Genomic DNA, 18819 nt, shown 5'->3' with positions numbered 1-18819 from the left:
GTACCAAGGGAACCCATTTTCTCCCATGCTGCCACCCTCATGAAACACATAAAAGAAGCTAAGAGTCACCTCTCCCCTCCTCTCCCCTCCTCTCCCCTCCTCTCCCCTCCTCTCCCCTCCCCTCCCCTACCCTCTCCTCCCCTCCCCTCTCCTCTCCTCTTATCTTCTCTTTGACATAGGATCTCATTATGTAGCCCCAACTGGCCTGGAACTCACTATGTAAACCAGACTGGCCTTGTACTCACAAAGATCTTCCTGCCTCTGCCTCACAAGTACTAGGATTAAAGGAGTGCTCCACCATGAGAGCCAGACTACTTTTAAATGCATAAGAGACTGATTGATCGAAGAAGTTGACTCTAAAGAAAACAAAGTTACTTAGAACTTAAGAAATGATGCAGGACTTTAAATGCTAGATTAATTACTTCAGAAAATTTCCATATGTCACCCTATGCATAAAACAAAATTAATCTTGTTAAAAATAGACAAATGTTTACCAAAACATTCATGAAAATTATGTATTCATCCTTCAAAACATACACATTTAGAGGTGGGTAAGGATGTTTTAAATAGAACACCAGCACCACAGGAACTAGCCCCAGCTATCAACAGGTGAGACTATGTGAATGGGAAAAAGTCTTACTACAGCAAAAGAGGCAAGCGAACAGTCCACAGCATGGGAGAAATTCTTCACTAGCTGCCGTTCAGACACAGGGCTGGCATCTAGAACTCACAAAGAGTTTCAAAATTAAATACCAAGGAAACAAACTGCCACTCAGTGAGTGGGCAGGTGAACTGAATAGATAGTTCTCAATAAAGAAAAAAGGAAAAAGAAAATCAAATGGCCAATAACTATTTGTAGAAGTGTTCAATATCCATACCCATTAGGGAAATACAAATAAAACCTACTTTGAGATACCACCTCACTCTATTCAGAATGACTATCATCAGCAAATCTGACAATGAATGTATGGGGAGGGAGGGAGGGAGGGAGGGAGGGAGGGGGAGAGAGAGAGAGAGAGAGAGAGAGAGAGAGAGAGAGAGAGAGAGAGAGAGAGCGCGAGCCTTATTCACTGTTTTGTGGGGAGAGGTGCAAATTAATACAGCCATTGTAGAAATCACCTTGGAGATTTTTCTAAAACTTAAAATTAAAACAGTCATATGACCCTGCTATTTCACTCCTAGACCTACACCAAGAACTCCATACCCTACAATAGAACTATTTCTATCCCCATGTTTATGTTTATTGTAGCTTTAGTCACTATAGCAATGAATTGATAATGAAAGCTCAGCTCTAAAAAAAAAATGAAATCACAAGATTTTCAGGAAAATGTGTGGACTTAGAATGAAAAATGTTAAGTGAGGCCACATAATCTCAGAAAGAAAAAAATGTTCTCCCCTGAGTGCAGAATCTATCCAAATGTGTGTGTGTGTGTGTGTGTGTGTGTGTGTGTGTGTATTACATATGCAACCAAATGTGGGGGGGGGGTACTGTATAACAGGCAGAAAAGAGAACAAGAAAGGCTAAATAGTAGGGGATGGGTAAGGACCAAATGCAGGCAATGAACATGAGTTATGAAAGAGGATATAAAGCTAATTGTTTTCTAGTTATAACTGTAGATTTTTCCTTTTTGGTGGTAGGTAGGTCCATAAAAATGTGTTTGATCGTGGAAGTATAAAACTCCAATGAGAAGCTCCATAGCCTCCATTTTGAACAACTACTCTAACTATATAGAAGTTCACTGAGTTGCGTAGTATTCGGATCTCATCTGGTTAATTTTGGTGATGAAATTTTTTTTGCAAATTTTTATAATAGAGTTTAAAATAAACTAAAAATTCATGGTAATTATGGATTCATCTTCAAAATATACACATTTAGAAATCTATTGGTCAAAGTTTTGATACACACATGTAGAAAGGAAAATCTTACAACCTTCTACATTTAGATTGTATAAACAAGTCATGTTAGCACACAGGCATTCACGTATTAGGCAAGGTGCTAAAAAGAGAGAAGCCAGGAAGGAAGATTTGCCTCTAGCTCATACTGTGATTGCTCTATACACAAAGTCAAGGTAAGGAGTCAGTGAACTTGCTGTCTGACAAAGGAAGGCTGCCAAAGTGTTCTCCAGGTTTACTCAAGCATATCCTGAATTGGATTATACTCATGTGCAATACAAATAAGTCTGGGAAAGGTAAGGCATAGGTTGGGTGGCTGTCAAATTACTGTCCTTTAAAAATAAAGGTTTCTACAGTGGAAATACCATCTTGGAAAATATGTGTATCTTCAGTCAGAGAAATATAAACATTCATTAGATAGAACTCTTTCATTCTAAGAAACAACTATATCTTGAATGACTTAATCAAAGTGAGAGAGAGAGAGAGAGAGAGAGAGAGAGAGAGAGAGAGAGAGAGAGAGAGAATGTTTAGCTTTTATCACTTGGAATTCTACAAGGTAAGTATTTACCATATGTATGATAGCTCTATGAACTGAAATTTTTCCTGGGGCTATGCTTCTTTCCAACCAGTGGAAAAACCATGTGCCAGTTATCATGGCCAGCACTTATCAAGAACTCACTCCTAATCCATTTGTCACAGATCAATGGAACCAGCTTCCTCGATAGCTCTGATGGAGAGGTTGTGAGATTTTGAGGCTCCTAGCTTCAAACACGTATCTAGCATTGCACTGGTCATTATGTTCATGTTTTTCACATTACTCATGCTTTGTTTCATCTTTACTACCTTCTGTGGCTAGGGTTTCTTGGGAGCAATAGACTCACCCAGAAAATGAAAACTAGGCTAGAAAAAGGTAACAGCAGTGAAAATGTAACTCTGTTTTATAATGAAGTAAGGTTGCGTTTTCTCAGGCTGAGATTCTAATAGGTACATTAGGATTCTAGGACTAGGCATAGTTCATGCTCTGAAGGAATGAGGATAGGTTGATACAAAGAATAAAATATTTGACTCTTAAGATAACCAGCTCTATTTTCTTGGTCTGTTGGTGCTTTCCAAGTCTTCATCGTCTTTTCTTCTTAAACATGGCCATGATCTAGGTTGAGTTTCCTACATTTGCTACCTTCACCATGGGATGGTCTTCAGAGGCCTGTGTCTCTGGGTGAATTGATTGACAAGGACATTAATATGAGATACTAAGCAGTTTCTATCAAGATAAAGAGGATATAATTTTGAAGAGTAATAAGTCAACTTCACTTGATGAGAACTGTGAGAATTGATGAGAAGAAAAGAGAGCATAGCATTTGCAGACACTAGTTGGAGCACTGTCCATGCATCACTGATGGCAGAGGGTCTCTCAAAGACTAATCTTAAACCCACCTCCCTATTTGCACATATGTGTACATGCAGTCATAAATGTAACATGAGACACTGGAGCCCTGGCCACTCAGCAGTACCCAGCATTTCCCAAGCTGCCTTTGGTTTTGTCCACCTCTCATCTCTACCTTCCAACAAGTTTGTTCCAAAATGTGACTCAGTGGTCAGCTTCCTGACTCCCCTACTTAGGAGGAATGTTCTACTCACTCCATTTCCTGGACATTCTCTATGGACTTCATCACCTCAGATCTTCAGCTGCCACACTGGGCTTATATGTGGCTTTAACCAGTCATGTTTCCATCAGAGATCTCCAGGACTTCCAAAGGAGTGCTTTCCAGGAGTTTTCTACCTTTTTGAGAACAGCTATAATAAGAACTCCAGCATCATTCCATGTCTCCTTCCCTGTTCCAGGCTTGGCAAAGGTTCTTCTCCCTTACAAATACAGACACTCTCCTTAACCACTGGGAACCTCACTAAGGTGCAGTTTCTTACAGTGGACAAGTCTTTCCCTCAGGACCTAACTAAACCAGTGGAGATACTGACATATGGTTGAGCAGATATGTAACACTAGTGATAAAAAAATCCTTCTGAATATCAGGAATTTCCAGTTCTTCTCTTCAACCAAATTGATAAAAGACCTAACTATACTGCCCAATTATAGATCATTAAGCATAATTTTTTGTGACAGGTCTATTATTTTTGGCATATAACAGAAGAAGAGCTTTTTAAATTTGAGTGGAATGATGTAGCCATAAGAAAATTCCTTTCTTGCACCTCTGCTTTTTTTTGGTGCTTGTATCTGATAAAACCGGAAGTTATGAATTGAATTTATGCTAAACTGTGCCTCATTTTAACAATAAGGACTCCAGACATTTCTAAGCAATGAATGGAGGAGAAAGAGCCTCAATTTGATTCATTATACAAGATTAATTTGCAGCATTTTACCATTTTGTTCAAAAAAATGTCAACATTTTTAGTGTGTTTATGTAGCTGGAGGTGTAGCCCAGCGGTAGATTGCTTGTGTAAAATATACAAGACCCTGAAGTTGATGCCTAGTGTCTCAGGAAAAAAAAGAGATATTTATGCTAATTCTCTTGCCTACTAATCATTGTGGCAGGAAGTCGGTGCACACACAAAAGAATTTAATAGTATTGCCTTACAAGGAAAAGATATAAAAATTTGTCTTTCACTTATGAACATATTTTACAGAAAATTTGTTTAAAATATATTTTTCACAAAAAGTATATTCAGTTAAGATAAGATTTTATTGGGCTATAGAATGGAAATTAATTCAGGGAGGAAGAGATGTGGCCTAAAGCCTTGCCTATTAGAGGAGGAATTTTTTGTTCATTTTTCTATGGAAGGAGCTGATCATGAAAATATAGTAAGTAGTCTTTGGATTGCAATTTTTAATTAATGAAACATTTATATGAAAACACTAATGTTTACAGTGCAGTAGAGCTGTTGCAACTTGTTGTAATCACTTGAATTCATGATGGTAATTTTTCAAGTGTTGCTTTAAAAAGGAAAGGGGAGTGTGGTTGTTTAGAATTATTCAGGAGATCCAGAAAAACATACTAGAATGCATCGTGTGAATTTGCATCACTACATGAGGAGCATTTGCCTTATTTTCTCTTTGTTCCCAGGACATATAATATAAAGAACTAAGATAATGTACATTGAGATGAAAGACAAACATTAGTTGCTAGCTCCGTATTGGATATGGAACCCACAAGTCTTAGTGTGGGACATAGAAATATTTTTTTTCTTTTTAATCTAGGCCATATAAATTTAGTGAAATCAACTCTTTTTTTTAATTAAGACATTTTCTATTCATTTTACATACCAACCACAGATCCCCTCCCTTCGCTCCTCCTGCCCCCCAGCTTCCACCCCCTCCTTCCCACCTCCTCCAAGGCAAGGCCTCCTGTGGGGAGTCAGCAGAGCCTGATACACTCAGCTGAGGCAGGTCCAAGCCCCTCCCCCTGCACCAAGGCTGTGTAAGTTGTCCCATCATAGGCAGTGGGCTCCAAAAAGCCTGTTCACATCCTAGGGATGGATCTTGATCCCACTGCCAGAGGGCCCCTTAAGCAGATCAAGCTACATAATTGTCTTGCCTATGTAGAGGACCTAGTCCAGTCTCATGGAAGCTCCACAGCTATTGGTCCACAGCTCATGAGTTCCCACTAGTTTGGTTGTCTCTGTCCATCTCCCCATCATGATCTTAATGCCCCTTGCTCATAGAATCCCTCTTCTCTCTTTTCGACTGGACTCTTGAAGCTCCGCCTGGTGCATGGCTGTGGATCTCTGCAGCTGCTTCCATCAATTACTGGATGAAGGCTCTGTGATGACAGTTAGGGTATTCACCAATCTGATTACTAGGGTAGACTAGTTCAGGTACCCTCTCTAAGGTAAGGTCATCCTTGTGGATTTCTGGGAACTTCCCTAGCACCCGGGTGAAATCAACTCTTGAGGACTCTTCTTGATGACTAGTGGGGAAAAAAGAATATGATATATGATTTTCCTTTTATTGATCAAAACAAAAACAGAATCCGTTGTAAGTATAGATTCTCCTTGACTGATAGATTTCATCTTGAGGAACATAAGGAAATTTGAAGTATTAGAAGTGGAAATGGGTTTGCTACATCTGACTGGCGTATAAGCCTTCTAGCTTGTCAACACCATATGGTGTTGAGTATCCGTGGTTCACTTCCTTAGCCTGTGGCTAACTGGAAGCAGTTACTCAGTGTTGCTATGCAACACCACAAGAGAGCCTTGGACCACAGCAGGGACCCCCAACAGTGATTGGGATTCAAAATGCCATTCCAAATGAACATTTGTTATTTTGTACCATACTAGATTTGAAAATTTTTAAGGTGAATCATCATAGATCAGGGATTGTCTACCTTGAAGAGATTGATACTTGGGGTTTGATATTTTTCCCCTGATGATTTTGTCAGGACATGTATAAATGAACAAGGAGAGGACTGAGGGTGGTTGTCTAATTTTATACGTGCGTTTTCATCAAGTGCTGTGTACTTTAGTTGACAGTTTTACACATGTAAGACATGAGCTTGGAAGGGAAGATAGATAAAAAAATTAAAGATCACAATGTGGGTAAGAAATGGAGAAACAGTTCAGTTAATAGTCATTAAAATGATTGTTACACAAGCATGAGGACCTGAGTGTGATTCCTAGGACCAAAAAGAGCAACGAGAAAGTCAAGGTGAGGGAGAAATGAATGGCAGCGAGCAGACCCACCCTGGAGTCTGATTGGGTAGCTTCAGAGGATCAGAGTTCGAAGTGGGGATGGAGTCCAGGAGTAAGGGCCATAGGTACCAACTCCAAGGCTTTATGGGGAGAGCAGAGAAGAATCTTAAAGCTTATCACCGACTCATGGGCAGCAAGAATTGCAGGCTATGGAAGTCCATGTGTTACTTTTCTCATGCCTGTGGTAAAATTCCTGAAAAGGCAATAGAAGAAAGGGAGGGAGGGAGGGAGAGAGGAAAGATGGATGGGTTTTGGCTTACAGTTCTAGGGTGTAGCCCATTGTGGTGGGGAAGACATGGCAGCGGTAGCCCCAGGTGTCATCTGGTCTCGCATCAGAACTCAGAAAACAGAAACGAATGTTGGTGCTCAGCTTGCTATTTTATTATCCAGTCCAGCACCGTGGCCCATGGAATGATGTCACCCACACTTAAGGTCGTCTGCCTGCCTCAATTATTTCACTTAACCCAATCTAGAGATTCCTTCTGAGTCGTGTCCTGAGGTTTGTCTCCTAGGTGATCTAGATCTTGTCAAGTTTACACTAGCCACCAAATACAGATAGTGCTGCTTGTTCTGCAGTCTGCCCTGTTAAGTCTTGCAGCTGGGCATGGTGCTGCACACCTGTCATCCCAGCACTGAAGAGGCTGAGGCGAGAGGATGCTGAGTTCCAGAATAGCCTAACCAGGAATGGGAACAACAACTCTTGTTCAGCAGCGCTCTGAAATTAAGTGCATTGCCTTCTGCATTTGTGCCTCCCCCACCCCGCTCTGTAGTTCTCCACTTGCCTTGAGCTCTTTTTGTGAAATTTGTGTTCTGATAAGTGTTCATTTTTAATGTTTTTTTATTGTTCAAAATCTCACATAAAGCAACACATGAAGGGATTTTCCTCCAGTTTATTGAGCACATGCTCTTAGTTGTTGCTGAGATATAACGTTTAGAGATGTAGGGTGTGACTTGTATGAATGCACAGTAATATCATCGGAGTGTGCACTTGCACACATCGACAGCCTACATCAACACCGAAAGTCCAGGGGCTATGGGAAAGGGATTGACTTTGGAACACAGTACCTGGTGCTAGCCTCGAATCTTTAGATCTAGAACCTGTGTCTACTGAATCAACTGCAACCCTAGAGTACAACTAGTGGAGAATGGTCAACTGCTATCTTGCAAACTCCAGCTCTATACACAGAGCTTTCTGACACTCCGGGAGAGAAAGGTGACTTCTCACTAGTGATATATAACATGTCTCCAAGTAGCAGGACGACTGCCGTGTTCCCTATCAGGTCTCAACAGAGACAAACTCTAAAGTCAACAGAAAGTCACACACAGCTCTGCATACAATCTCCCTGTGTGTTTCTTCTTAATGCACACAGACATCAATCAACCACTGGTACTTGAGTTCTGATACCTTTTAATTTTACCTTCCCTTCCAAGCTCATCTCTTATTTACACAAAAACTTATCTCAAGTCTAACAATGAAGACAGGTCCAAACATTGAGGAGGAATGTCATGAACATGTAGGATCACATTTCCAGCATCATTCTGTGAGGCTGCTGGTCAGAATCCCTTTACCAGAATGGTTTACTTCTAGTTATTCTTAGTGTTTTTGTTTGCTTGTTTAAGGAAGTCACTTTTTGTTATTTCTTTTATTTTTGAAATTATAATTACTTCATTTCTCCCTTCTCTTTCCTCCCTCCAAGCACTGCTATATACCCCTCCTTCCTTTTTTTCAAGTTCATGGCCCTGTTTTTTTCATTAATTGTTGTTATATACATAAATGTGTATATGTATGTGTGCATATATATGAAGTCGTTTTAAGAGTCAGACTACAAACAGTTGCTTTCATTATCACTAGCTTGAATATTTAATCAGCATAATTGCCTGGAGGATGCATGTTTAGAGGACTAATTAAGGGTTTGAAGATGTAGCTCCTTGGTTGGGCCCTTCCTTAGCATGTGCAATGCCCTGGTTAAATCCCAAGCACCACAAAGATAAATAAACAAAATTAATCAAGTACCCAATTTTTATGGGAAAGTTTACGTCAATTATGCATACACATAAGGCCTTGTCACGTTTCCAGGGGATGCTATTGGTTTGGCAGGGGGTCTTCCTTACATAAATCTACCTGAATCATACATTTCAGATAAGTCAAAGGGATGTTGCCCATGTTAGGAAGCATGACACCCTGAGTGGCCTGTGTTGACCTGTCTTTGTGTGTCCTCTCCAGTGAGCCTGCCCCTGGGGCCTGGCAGCCACTGCAGCATGGGAGGAGTCTCACAGGTGCCACCAGAGGCTGAGGAGACAGCATCTGTGGGCAGCTGTTTTGCATCCGAGGATACAACCGAGGACTCGGGGGTGATGAGCTCTCCCTCAGATGTCATCTCTCTGGACTCACAACAAGACAGCATGAGATCTAAGGATAAATGGGCCACAGACCAGGAGGACTGCAGCGACCAGGACCTAGCTGGAACTCCAGAACTGGCTCCCCAAAAGAGCCCATCACGGGGGAAAAATGGCTCTGGGAACTCAATTCTAAGGTGAGTCATGGAATAGCTGGAGGTGGAGCCACCTATACCCACCTCCTAGTTTTCAATGAAAGACGTTTTTGTCAGGGTGACCCAAATAATGATCATTGAAAGCCCAGTGCCATGTGCCTTCCATGGATGTGTCCCCACCCTAATTTGCAATTTGTTATCTCTAGTCCTGTCTTCATGCTGCGTGTAAACATGAAGATGCTTATAAGCAATGCATTAGAATGTTTGGTGTGCCTTGACACTGGATCCAAAGGCACTATCCTGTGATCTACTTTTCTACTCGACAGTGTTAAAAGTCACCCTTGATAACACATAGAGTGACCATTCATGTATTTGTCCTCTTTCATACTAATGGACTCAGGTTATTCCAGGTTTTCAGGGCTGGAAACAATAAGCAAACTACACGTACGTTTCTGTGTAATATAGAGAGTTTTCCAGAGGAGAAATTAGGTCATCAGAAAAATTCATCAACTACATGGAATATCAGTGTGTCTGTATTTGCGGTTAGTAGACATCTAAGTTTTGCTGATCCCATGAGTGTCAAATAGCATCTCAAGTGTCCTCAATTTATAGTCTTTGGATAGTAAAGATTGATTATATAATCTGTTTACTAACAATTTGATCTTGTGCTTTATGAATTGTTTTCTGTGTACTTTATTATGTTTTTTTTAATTGTATGTCTTGCCATATTTAAATTAGTAACTTCTTCATTGGCTATTTGACCATAAGCAGTTTCTAAGTCTGAAGATTGAATTTAATTTTGTTATTTTAAATTGTACAATAATTTCCTGTGTCATATGATTGAATGTGTCCTGGCCTTCCAAATGTATATAGTCTCTGCATATTTAAGGGACCCCTCCTATTACCTCAAGGACTTAATTGGCTGAAATTCTGTTGCTTTCTTACACCAGGGTGCTCCTCTACCTGTGGTTCCTTTTCAGGTATGTTGTGATAAGAGTCTGGGTTTTTTGTTGTTGTTGTTTTGTTTTGTTTTGTTTTGTTTTTACCAGGATCCACTTCCTCCCTGACTTGGCAACAAGTTTCAATAGCTACATCACTCTGGACCACTTTGCACAACACTGGTCCCTGTCACTTTCCTCTCTCTGACCTTGTTCACCTTGTCAGCTGGGCGAAGAAGACGACTATCTCTGATCTCAAATCCTGACTGAGACACTAAGTTATCCTCTCAAGAGATGACCTCAGGTCTCTCTTTTCATGAAATGAAAAACTGTAGGTTGGAGGAGGTTAAAATTTTCGGCAGAAAGTATCTCAGCTGAAAAATCATACATTCTCAGCCCACGCGTTTATTGTGTGTGTATTTCAAAGTACGCAGTTCAGAGCGTTGCCAGGTGGATGGTAGGCGATGTCCATAGTGTAAGAAGGGGTTGAAGCTCATGTGCTGCAGCTGGCATGGGGTGAGGTCAACGGCCATCGTTAAGGGAGCAGACAGTGAGGGCAGAGGACTTGCAGGCATCACCTGAAGCTAGCCCTTTTGTGGACATCTAGTTATCACCTGGCAAGGAGGTTACAGACCTTGTGTGGATGGTGTCTGAAGTGTGCCAGACATCCAGATTTGCATTTCACATCTCACAAACGTAAAATGCTGTTATGTAACTTGAGTATTCATGGCGAGACTAAACAGGTGTGCAATCCATCGTAGGCAGTCCTCAGGTGTGCCCTTAAGTAAGTATATAGGGATGCCTTCACTATTCTGTGACTCTTATGGAAGCACTTTTACCCTGATTGCCCATCTGTAACCTTTCAGATGTTGCTACAGCTATTCAGAATAAGAGCATGTACAGATATATCTGGGAAGCCATGATATTCTCCTCTCAGCCTCAGTGGGTTATTAGAAGATCTTGAAGACCTTGCAGACAAGGACACTGGTTTATACAACCCCCTGCAAAAGGCCTCTGGGTGGGACTTAGGATGGTGCTCCCTTAAGCACTGTTTGGAAACTCTGTTTAGTATCTTCTTCCTACCAGGGTTCATACTTAGTGCAGATGCAGATGTCATTCCAAACTCCTGCCTCTACCCAGAATAATCCCAATCCAATACCTAGTTTCTGAACTAATATTAAGATGGCTGTTTGTGTTCCCAAAAGGGTTCATCCTGCATGGGGCATAATGGTAGTATGAGACCAGGCTATATTGTGTCCCTCTCTGTCACCTCTGAATGCTAGACCCTAGAAGGTTAAGGACACCAAAAGTTACCCTTTGCCATAACAAGCAAGGTCAGGACTCTAGGATGAGAGTGGATTCCAGGAAGTTGTCATAGATACCCTCAACATGCAGAAAGTATGGGGTCAGTCACTAGGGAGGTAAGAATTACCTATGGCTTTCAACTTTACTAGCATGAGATCTTCTGTTGCCACACCTCCATTCCTCAGGAAGTCACTAAATGCTGTTTGAACATCACGTAAAGACAAATCATGACCCATAAAAGCCCAAAAGGTCCTGCTTTCCTTAGCTTCTCTTGTCTTTACTTATTGATATCATCTGTGTTTGGGAGAATGGATTGCCTGGGTTTGCATTTTACTGTTTCTCCCAAGCACCCATCCAGAGGACTGTGGGGGTCACCCTCTGCTACTAGCGGTCTTTTTTCTACTGTGCAGTCATGTGGTAGAGTTGCTGCTTTGATTTGGCATGGCTGAGGGTAGAGACTTAGCCCCTTGCCACTATGACTGCTTCTTCATTGCTGGCTTGTGTTGATGAGTACCACCCAGTGTCCCTGGAGCCTAGGCTTTAAGTTTAAGGACCTCAGTCGTAAAACCCTATCTTCTAACACAATAAAGCAAGTGGGAATGGTTGACCATAAGTCTAGTTTATTGTGTGTGGTACAGTTTGAAAAGGGGGGTGCTTTTCCATCAACTCATTTGATTAGATCCAGTTGCAAATTATTCACTGCCCTGAATTCAAACTGCACCCAAAAACTGGGGCATCATCTTTCCATTGTCTTCCTCTAAACTTGGTACACAAAATCAATTCACAAGAGGAATTCTGGCCGAAAGGTGGACACACACACAGGTGAGATATGCCTGTGGTGGCGGTCCCTCCTTCTGAGTGACACTTTGAGCCTCACCAGTAGCTTTTCCCGAGGAAAATGGTTACAATTCATGCTAGATGGACTTAGAAGTATCTTACACCTGTCTGTTAGAGAGGACCCAGGCCACCATTCCTTATTCTTAAAGAATAGCTGGGCAAAAGTGGGCCTTTGGCCTGCACATTCCCTTCTGCCTTCTATTTCTTCCTCAGTAAAATTGAGATATGTAGCATTTCCTGTTAGAATAGTGACTAGCATGTTGTTAGCCTTCAAAAGTGGTGCCTGATACTATTATTGTTGCTGTTGCCATCATTTACAGTTCATGGAGGAATAAGAGAAACAGGATTCTTTGGATAATCTTTATGATCATTTCCAGCTCTGCTTGCCTGCCTCCTCTTCAAACTAGAACATCTTTTTTTTTGAGTAGAAATAATAGGCAGAGAAGGGAGAAGCAGAGGGGATGTTGTCTCTCCCACCCCAAGAAGACTAAGAGCTAACAATGTTGCTAAACAGTGGATCCCCAGAACCATCTGGCTGTCATCAGGCACTTCGTCTGTCTACACATCAGCATCATGAAACTCTGAGTTCCAAGGTTCCTGTGGGGAGCTTCAGTTAGGCAAAAATGCTGTAAAATGTGAATCAGAGAGATGACGGTGTGGCTTGGGGTTTTTCTTAACAGTGTATCCACATGCAGTCACATGGAGAGCCTCCCAAAGTAGAAAATACAATATCCCTTCGGCATTACAAAAGATGGTAATGTAAGAGCCAGAGGATGGGGAGGATGCCGTGAAACACCATCTGCGGTACGTGACATGTCCATTGGACCCATGAACTCACAGCGGCTGCAGGTACTTAACAAAAGACCTGCACAAAATGGAGCCTGTCCACCATCCATCATGCTTAGAGGAGGGGCCATGAGGCCTCACCCCTCTCACATTATCAGGAGTTGTTGACAAGTGACGGTTGCTGGGGAGAAAGGGAAGTCACTTTTCTCAGTGCTGTGGCTACTGGTAGGTTGCTCATGGTCTAATAAACAAGCATCCATCCATGTTCACACTAACTAACCTCGTTCAGCTCGGTGGGTCATGAATGATAGTAAAAGCAAGACACCTGAGAGCGGAAGTGACTTCTTGGGAAGAAGGACTCAGCAGAACTGTGAAGAGGATGGGAGGAGGGATGGGGTGAAAACGGTCAGAACATGTCATTACATGTATGGATTTTTCAGAGGATTTTTTTAAATAGTGTATATGTGTGAAGAGAAGTATAGTTTCTGCAGTGAAGAGGGTCCCCTCTCCCACCCTCATCCATTGCCCCACTCTCTACCTGGAAACCCTTCAAGGACCTTCCTAGCCCCAGCTTGTTGGTAAATGGTAGGATGGTAGCAGTGAGGTTCATAATTACAGTTTGAGAGAAATTCTTCCCCCACTTTCAGAGCATGTGTTCCCAAGTAGCCTTGCATGTAGACTGAGACTGGAAAGGAACTTGGGCCCTAGATTCTACATCATCCAGCCTCTGGATCCCTAAACTAGAACTCCAGCAACTGTGGCCACAAAAGTTTCAGAAGTCATTCATGTAGCTCAGACCATAATACCTGGAGTCCAGAAACTGTGTGACCACAGAAGCGTTTATAAACAACACCATGACCATGTAGAATCCTGAGTATTTATGACCATCAGCACAGTAGCTACAGGAACAGTGAAAAGCATATTATATGTTGTACAGTCCTTCTAAGGAGTATCAGAACACACAGGAATGTGGGAAGCGTTGAGGACAGCACTCATTTGGTAGAGTGCTTGCCTTGTATACATAAGGCCCTGATGTGATCTCCAATACTATAGAAAAATATTGAGTGCTGGACTCTACTATAGCCGCTAGTCATATTAGCTGCTAAGCACTTGCCACATGGCTATCCAAGTTGAAATAATTTGTATGTCTAAAATATTCATCAATTCTAGTGCACCGTGTACAAATGTTTTAATCACATGTGTACATAAAGCTAAAATTAAAGCAATTAAAATTGCATTCACTTCTCTCCTTTAAAATAGGATTGTAAGAAGATGTAAAATTACACATATGACCCCCCCGTGTATTAAACACCAGTGTCACAGTCTGAAGCCTTATCACCAGGGGAATGCTTACAGCTGCAGTGAGCATGTGCAGCAGTCATCCAGTTTCCCAGGCTACCTACTCTCAGGCTGCCCTTATCATTTTGCAGTAGCAGGGTTGCTTTGGTCTCCATAAACAAATTACACTGCTCTCTGAAAACATCGTGATTTTCCTCTTAGACATTGTTCACAATTGCATACATCTCTTAGAGAAACTCAGCCAAATCAAAAAGAAGCATAACAATGCACTGCGAGTATCTTATGATTTGAGATGAGTCAGAATCATGCTATTCACCTTTTCTTTTCTAAAAGCAAATGGAAAGAAAATCTCACCAAGCTCCTATTTGTCCTGGCACTGAATAGACAGGGCAATTCCCTATTCTCATCTGCCTGGAGCTACAGAAACAAGTGCTGAGGCCAAGCTGGGCCAAAGCTGCCACAGCTGGATAAGAGGCATCCCCTCTAGCTCCACTCTGAGCTCCCAAAGAGAAGGCATATGAGGCAGATGAGCCTCCTAGACAGATGGGTTTGGAAGTCCCCGGTGCTCTTTGCTTGTCCCTCATACCTTATGCAGCAATAGCATGAACATTATCACATTCTCCACAGTCATCACCTCCAGTTCTGTGTGAGAAAATAGCTCTGGCTGTGTTTATTCAACATGTGCAGGCTGATAGCAAAATGCCCACTCAATGTTTGTCTGCTTTCAGTTTTCTTGGTCTTCAGCCACAATAAACTGCCAATAAGAACTCTATCTAAAGATTTGGTCATTGTCGGGGGAGGTGGGGAGCCTGGGAAAGAAACATCCGTGCTTTGTGTCAGCAGATACATTGCTCTCTGCCCACTATGCATTCAGTGCTGCATGCCTTGTGCTCTCCTGTAAGCCCAGGAAGCTACTCTTTAGGCCCCATGATTGAGTCCAGGTAAGTTCCAAAGAGGAATGGCAGTCTCATGCTTCAGTGTAACCCTCTGCAACAATGGAGAATGGCTATGGAGGAAAAGCAAATGCCACTAGATCTCTAACCCCAGAAATCTTAGACAGGAAGACAAAATTGGTCAATTGTACATTGGCATTGATCTTGACTAGATAACCCTTCATGCAAAAGCTCAGGCTCAGAAAATAGCAATCCTTGAGGTACATCAAAAGTAGGGCAAGCTGAAGAAGCAGTGAAAGGGACCCATTGCTACCTTGCTCAGAGAGTGAAGGGACTTGGCAGCTTTGTAAGAAACCTAAGCCAAGGGCCTGGCAATGGTTAGACTTTCCTGCATTCCGTAAGGCACCCAGGTTGGCTACTGCTGGCATATGTCTACTCCTCCCCGAATAACTATGACCCTAAGGGCACAAATCACATCCGAGTGCCAGGGAGCAAGGCCAGGACCATGGGAGAATAGAGGTGTGCTGGCAGGGTCTGAGACTGGGTGCCAGCATCAGTGGGTGGAAAGGGAAGTCTTTAAGTCTATATGAGGCAGGAAGAGGAAAAGGACTGGTCAGGGGAAAGAAGACCTGGGAGAAGGAGTAGCTGTAGTAGTATGGAACCTCAGACTTGAGCACGACAGTTGATCTGGATGCAGGGAAGAAACTAGCCAAGAAAGCCCATACACCTAGAACTAAGCTACTAATAGAGCAGTTGAGACTGCTCCTGGGTGGTAGGAGTTTGCTGAAGGACTGAAGCTGCTCCGAACTGACTGTAGTCTTCTCCCTGATAGATGGCCAGTGAGATCTTGGGACCAGTAGGCTCCTGTAGGAAAGAAGGCCTTGCCATACCATTCATGTGAAAAACATTTAAACTCTTTTACAACAAAAAAGAATCGTTAACTGGAGTCTGAAAACAGTTTAAATTTTGCACATTAAAATAGGCTCATCAGTCTTGGGAGATAGGTCAGTAAAGAGCTTGTCATATGATCATGAAGAACTGAGTCCAATCTCCAGAACCTACATTTAAAAAAAAAAAAAAAGCCCAGTATGATGGCATGTGTTTTTATTTCTAGCACAATGGAGGCAGAGCCAAGAGGATCCCCATAGCTCACTGACCAGACAGTCTAGCCTACATGGGGAACTCTAGAGCGAGGCCATCTCCAAAACTTCCACATTCAGGCACATAAAAGCACCCAAATATGTAAGCATGCACTTTAAACAATTACTTTATCACACAAGGCACTGATGGTAAACAGCCCCTGCAAATCCTCCTTTTCAGTACAGCACACTGCGGCTCATTCCTAGCCCACCCTTGTCCACAGGCGTATGTAGTGTTTGTCGTCACAGTTATCCTATATATAGTTCTGTGTCTTGGTTTGTTGTTTTTTTCTCATGCATTGTGCTAGAAGCAGCATTAGTCCGTGTTTCTCCATAGGCTCTCTGATTGTCATGGTTACTGATTGGACTGTATTTCTCCACAGGCTCTCTGATGTCAGAATTACTGATTTTATTGCCCTTTACAATGGAGACAGCTCTCCTTGCAGCTGAATATTTTAGATTGCTTCACAGAATACAATGAATACTGTTGCATTTATATTTTCTCCTCCAGTTGAATTGCTTCCTTACAAAGATAAAGTGTTGTTTGTTGATATGTGATTCCATATTGTGTTCCATTTAAAATCAGCAGCAGGTGTGCGTGTCTTATATTTATTGCAGTTTCGTTAGTTCAAAGTGGTTTCCTTTCTTTCCTAGTTTAACATTTAGAATAAAATGGTGGAATTTAGTTTTAATTCTTACTGATAATCTTCTTTTCAATGTCTCCTGGGTGATAGAACCATACATTCTTTGAAGACAAATACCTTAATGTAAAAGAATATATATGTGAATATATGTATACATATACATATATTTTTATTATATGTTCTTTGGCTGGACTTTAAGCATCCTAAACCACAAGTATAAATCTAAAAACTGATTTGTTTTATATGTCAAATACCATTTTGCCTGGAAATTTCCATATTTTCCTCTGCCATGTATTCTAGTAAATATTTGAATTTATTTTTTTCCATCACATTCCCTGGGAGAGAAACAGCTTTAGTAGACTGCACTGAAACAATTAAAGGCCAAAAGCAAAGCAGTGGGAAGGACAGTTGGGCACCTCTTGTGGTCCTGATTAATTGGTCTGCATGCACACACATCTCCAACCAGCCCCTTTTGTCTAGCCTGTCAGAGGACATTAGCAGAGACTGATCCTGAAGCTACTTCCTGGCTCCCAAATGGACATAGTCACGAAGAAAGAAAGACTCATTTATTAGAATAAAAATTTTGCTGCGTAAGTGAGGATTGTACAAGGCACATTTCATGCATCATTATCTGGGCCTGATTAGCAATGATGGAAATTGGTCCTCAATTTTAACAGTCAGCGGAAAGGAACCTTCAGCTCTCACTGAAGACGGACAATTGCCCTAGACATGCCTGTGTTTTCTACACAATAGGAAAACAGAGGCAAAGGCCCTCGCAGAGGCAGCTTTCAAATTGTTTTGGCAGCATTTGTCTCACATATGCCATTGTCCCTGTGACGCAAATAAATTATGACCTCCCTCTCCTGAGCAGCAGGATGACATATCTTAGGATGCCCTGTGCCACCGCAGGCCACATTGTCCCTCTTGACCCTAGACATGGCTGGGCCACCTGATCAATGCAGCCTACCCTTACTCGAGCTTTGGAGCAGGTGCACCTGGCTTTGAATGCTATGTGAACTTGCGCATGCCAGTTGGTCTCTCTCTACAGTTTCTTATCTGAACAATGACAATGATGACACCACTTACCTTGTAAATCATTTGTGAGGGTTGTGATAAGGTGATTTATACAACTAATCTCTTTTTGGGGTCCAGCAGGCCAAAGCTGCCTCTCTAGCACAGAGGCATGCCATCTTCTGGAGCCTCCCTCTGAAAGACCTCCAGGAAGGAAGCCACAGGGAAAGCCAAGAATGGGAGCTTTTCTACTATTCCAGTGGGCTGAATGTTTTCGGTCTCTCTTGTCATGGTCTTTATGGTTACAATAAAAAGAATCCAAAGGTAGTTCGCCTCCGTGTGGGGCACAGTCAGGTTTCCCAAGTCCCCATAACTCGCATCTTCTGCCCCATGCAGGAACTAAGATGCAATAATGTGATGAAAAAGAAACATATCAGACAGTATGAAAGCCCCTTATTGTAGAGAAACGAGTTGTTCCTCCCTTTCCAAACCTTGCAGATGGTTCACTGCAGAGAGGCGGCACAGTGGGCAGGCAAAATCGAAGGACTTCTGAATGCTCCCCACACGGGCCCACGTGCTCTGCTCTTAGATTCTCTCTGACAGCGTAGGAAGTTCGAAAGTGTCCTGTACCAGAGCCTGAAGCCTACATGACTGCAGCCTGAGGGACACTGATGTTCACGGACAGATGTTCATGATGCAGATGTTCAGGAACAGGCTGACAGTTTAGAGTCTAGCAGAGAGACACGGCCCTGGCATCATGACAAACAGCTAGTCATCAGGTGCCTCTCTTCTTAGAACGCCAAGCGCGGTGCAACTCAGATATGTACACGAGACCTACCAGCATGTTTACTTGTCTGGTGTAGCAGAATGAAGACATGGGG

The 18819-nt window shown here is 42.2% G+C and overlaps 1 protein-coding gene across 9 annotated transcripts in view; it reads left to right on the top strand.

Annotated features, from left to right (window-relative positions):
• Cobl (cordon-bleu WH2 repeat protein) overlaps positions 1-18819 on the top strand; it is a 235083-nt gene that overhangs the window by 193673 nt on the left and 22591 nt on the right. For all 9 annotated transcript variants that reach the window (XM_052734542.1, XM_052734541.1, XM_052734545.1 and 6 more), the window contains one exon: positions 8819-9128. In XM_052734542.1, coding sequence (XP_052590502.1) covers positions 8819-9128 — 310 coding nt within the window. The remainder of the gene's footprint in view (positions 1-8818; positions 9129-18819) is intronic.

Source organism: Peromyscus californicus, unplaced genomic scaffold (assembly GCF_007827085.1).
Source record: "Peromyscus californicus insignis strain IS unplaced genomic scaffold, ASM782708v3 Scaffold_13__1_contigs__length_99412109, whole genome shotgun sequence".
NCBI classification, from domain to species: domain Eukaryota; kingdom Metazoa; phylum Chordata; class Mammalia; order Rodentia; family Cricetidae; genus Peromyscus; species Peromyscus californicus.
Note: the sequence above shows the minus strand (reverse complement) of the source record. Positions and strands in the feature narration are given on the sequence as shown.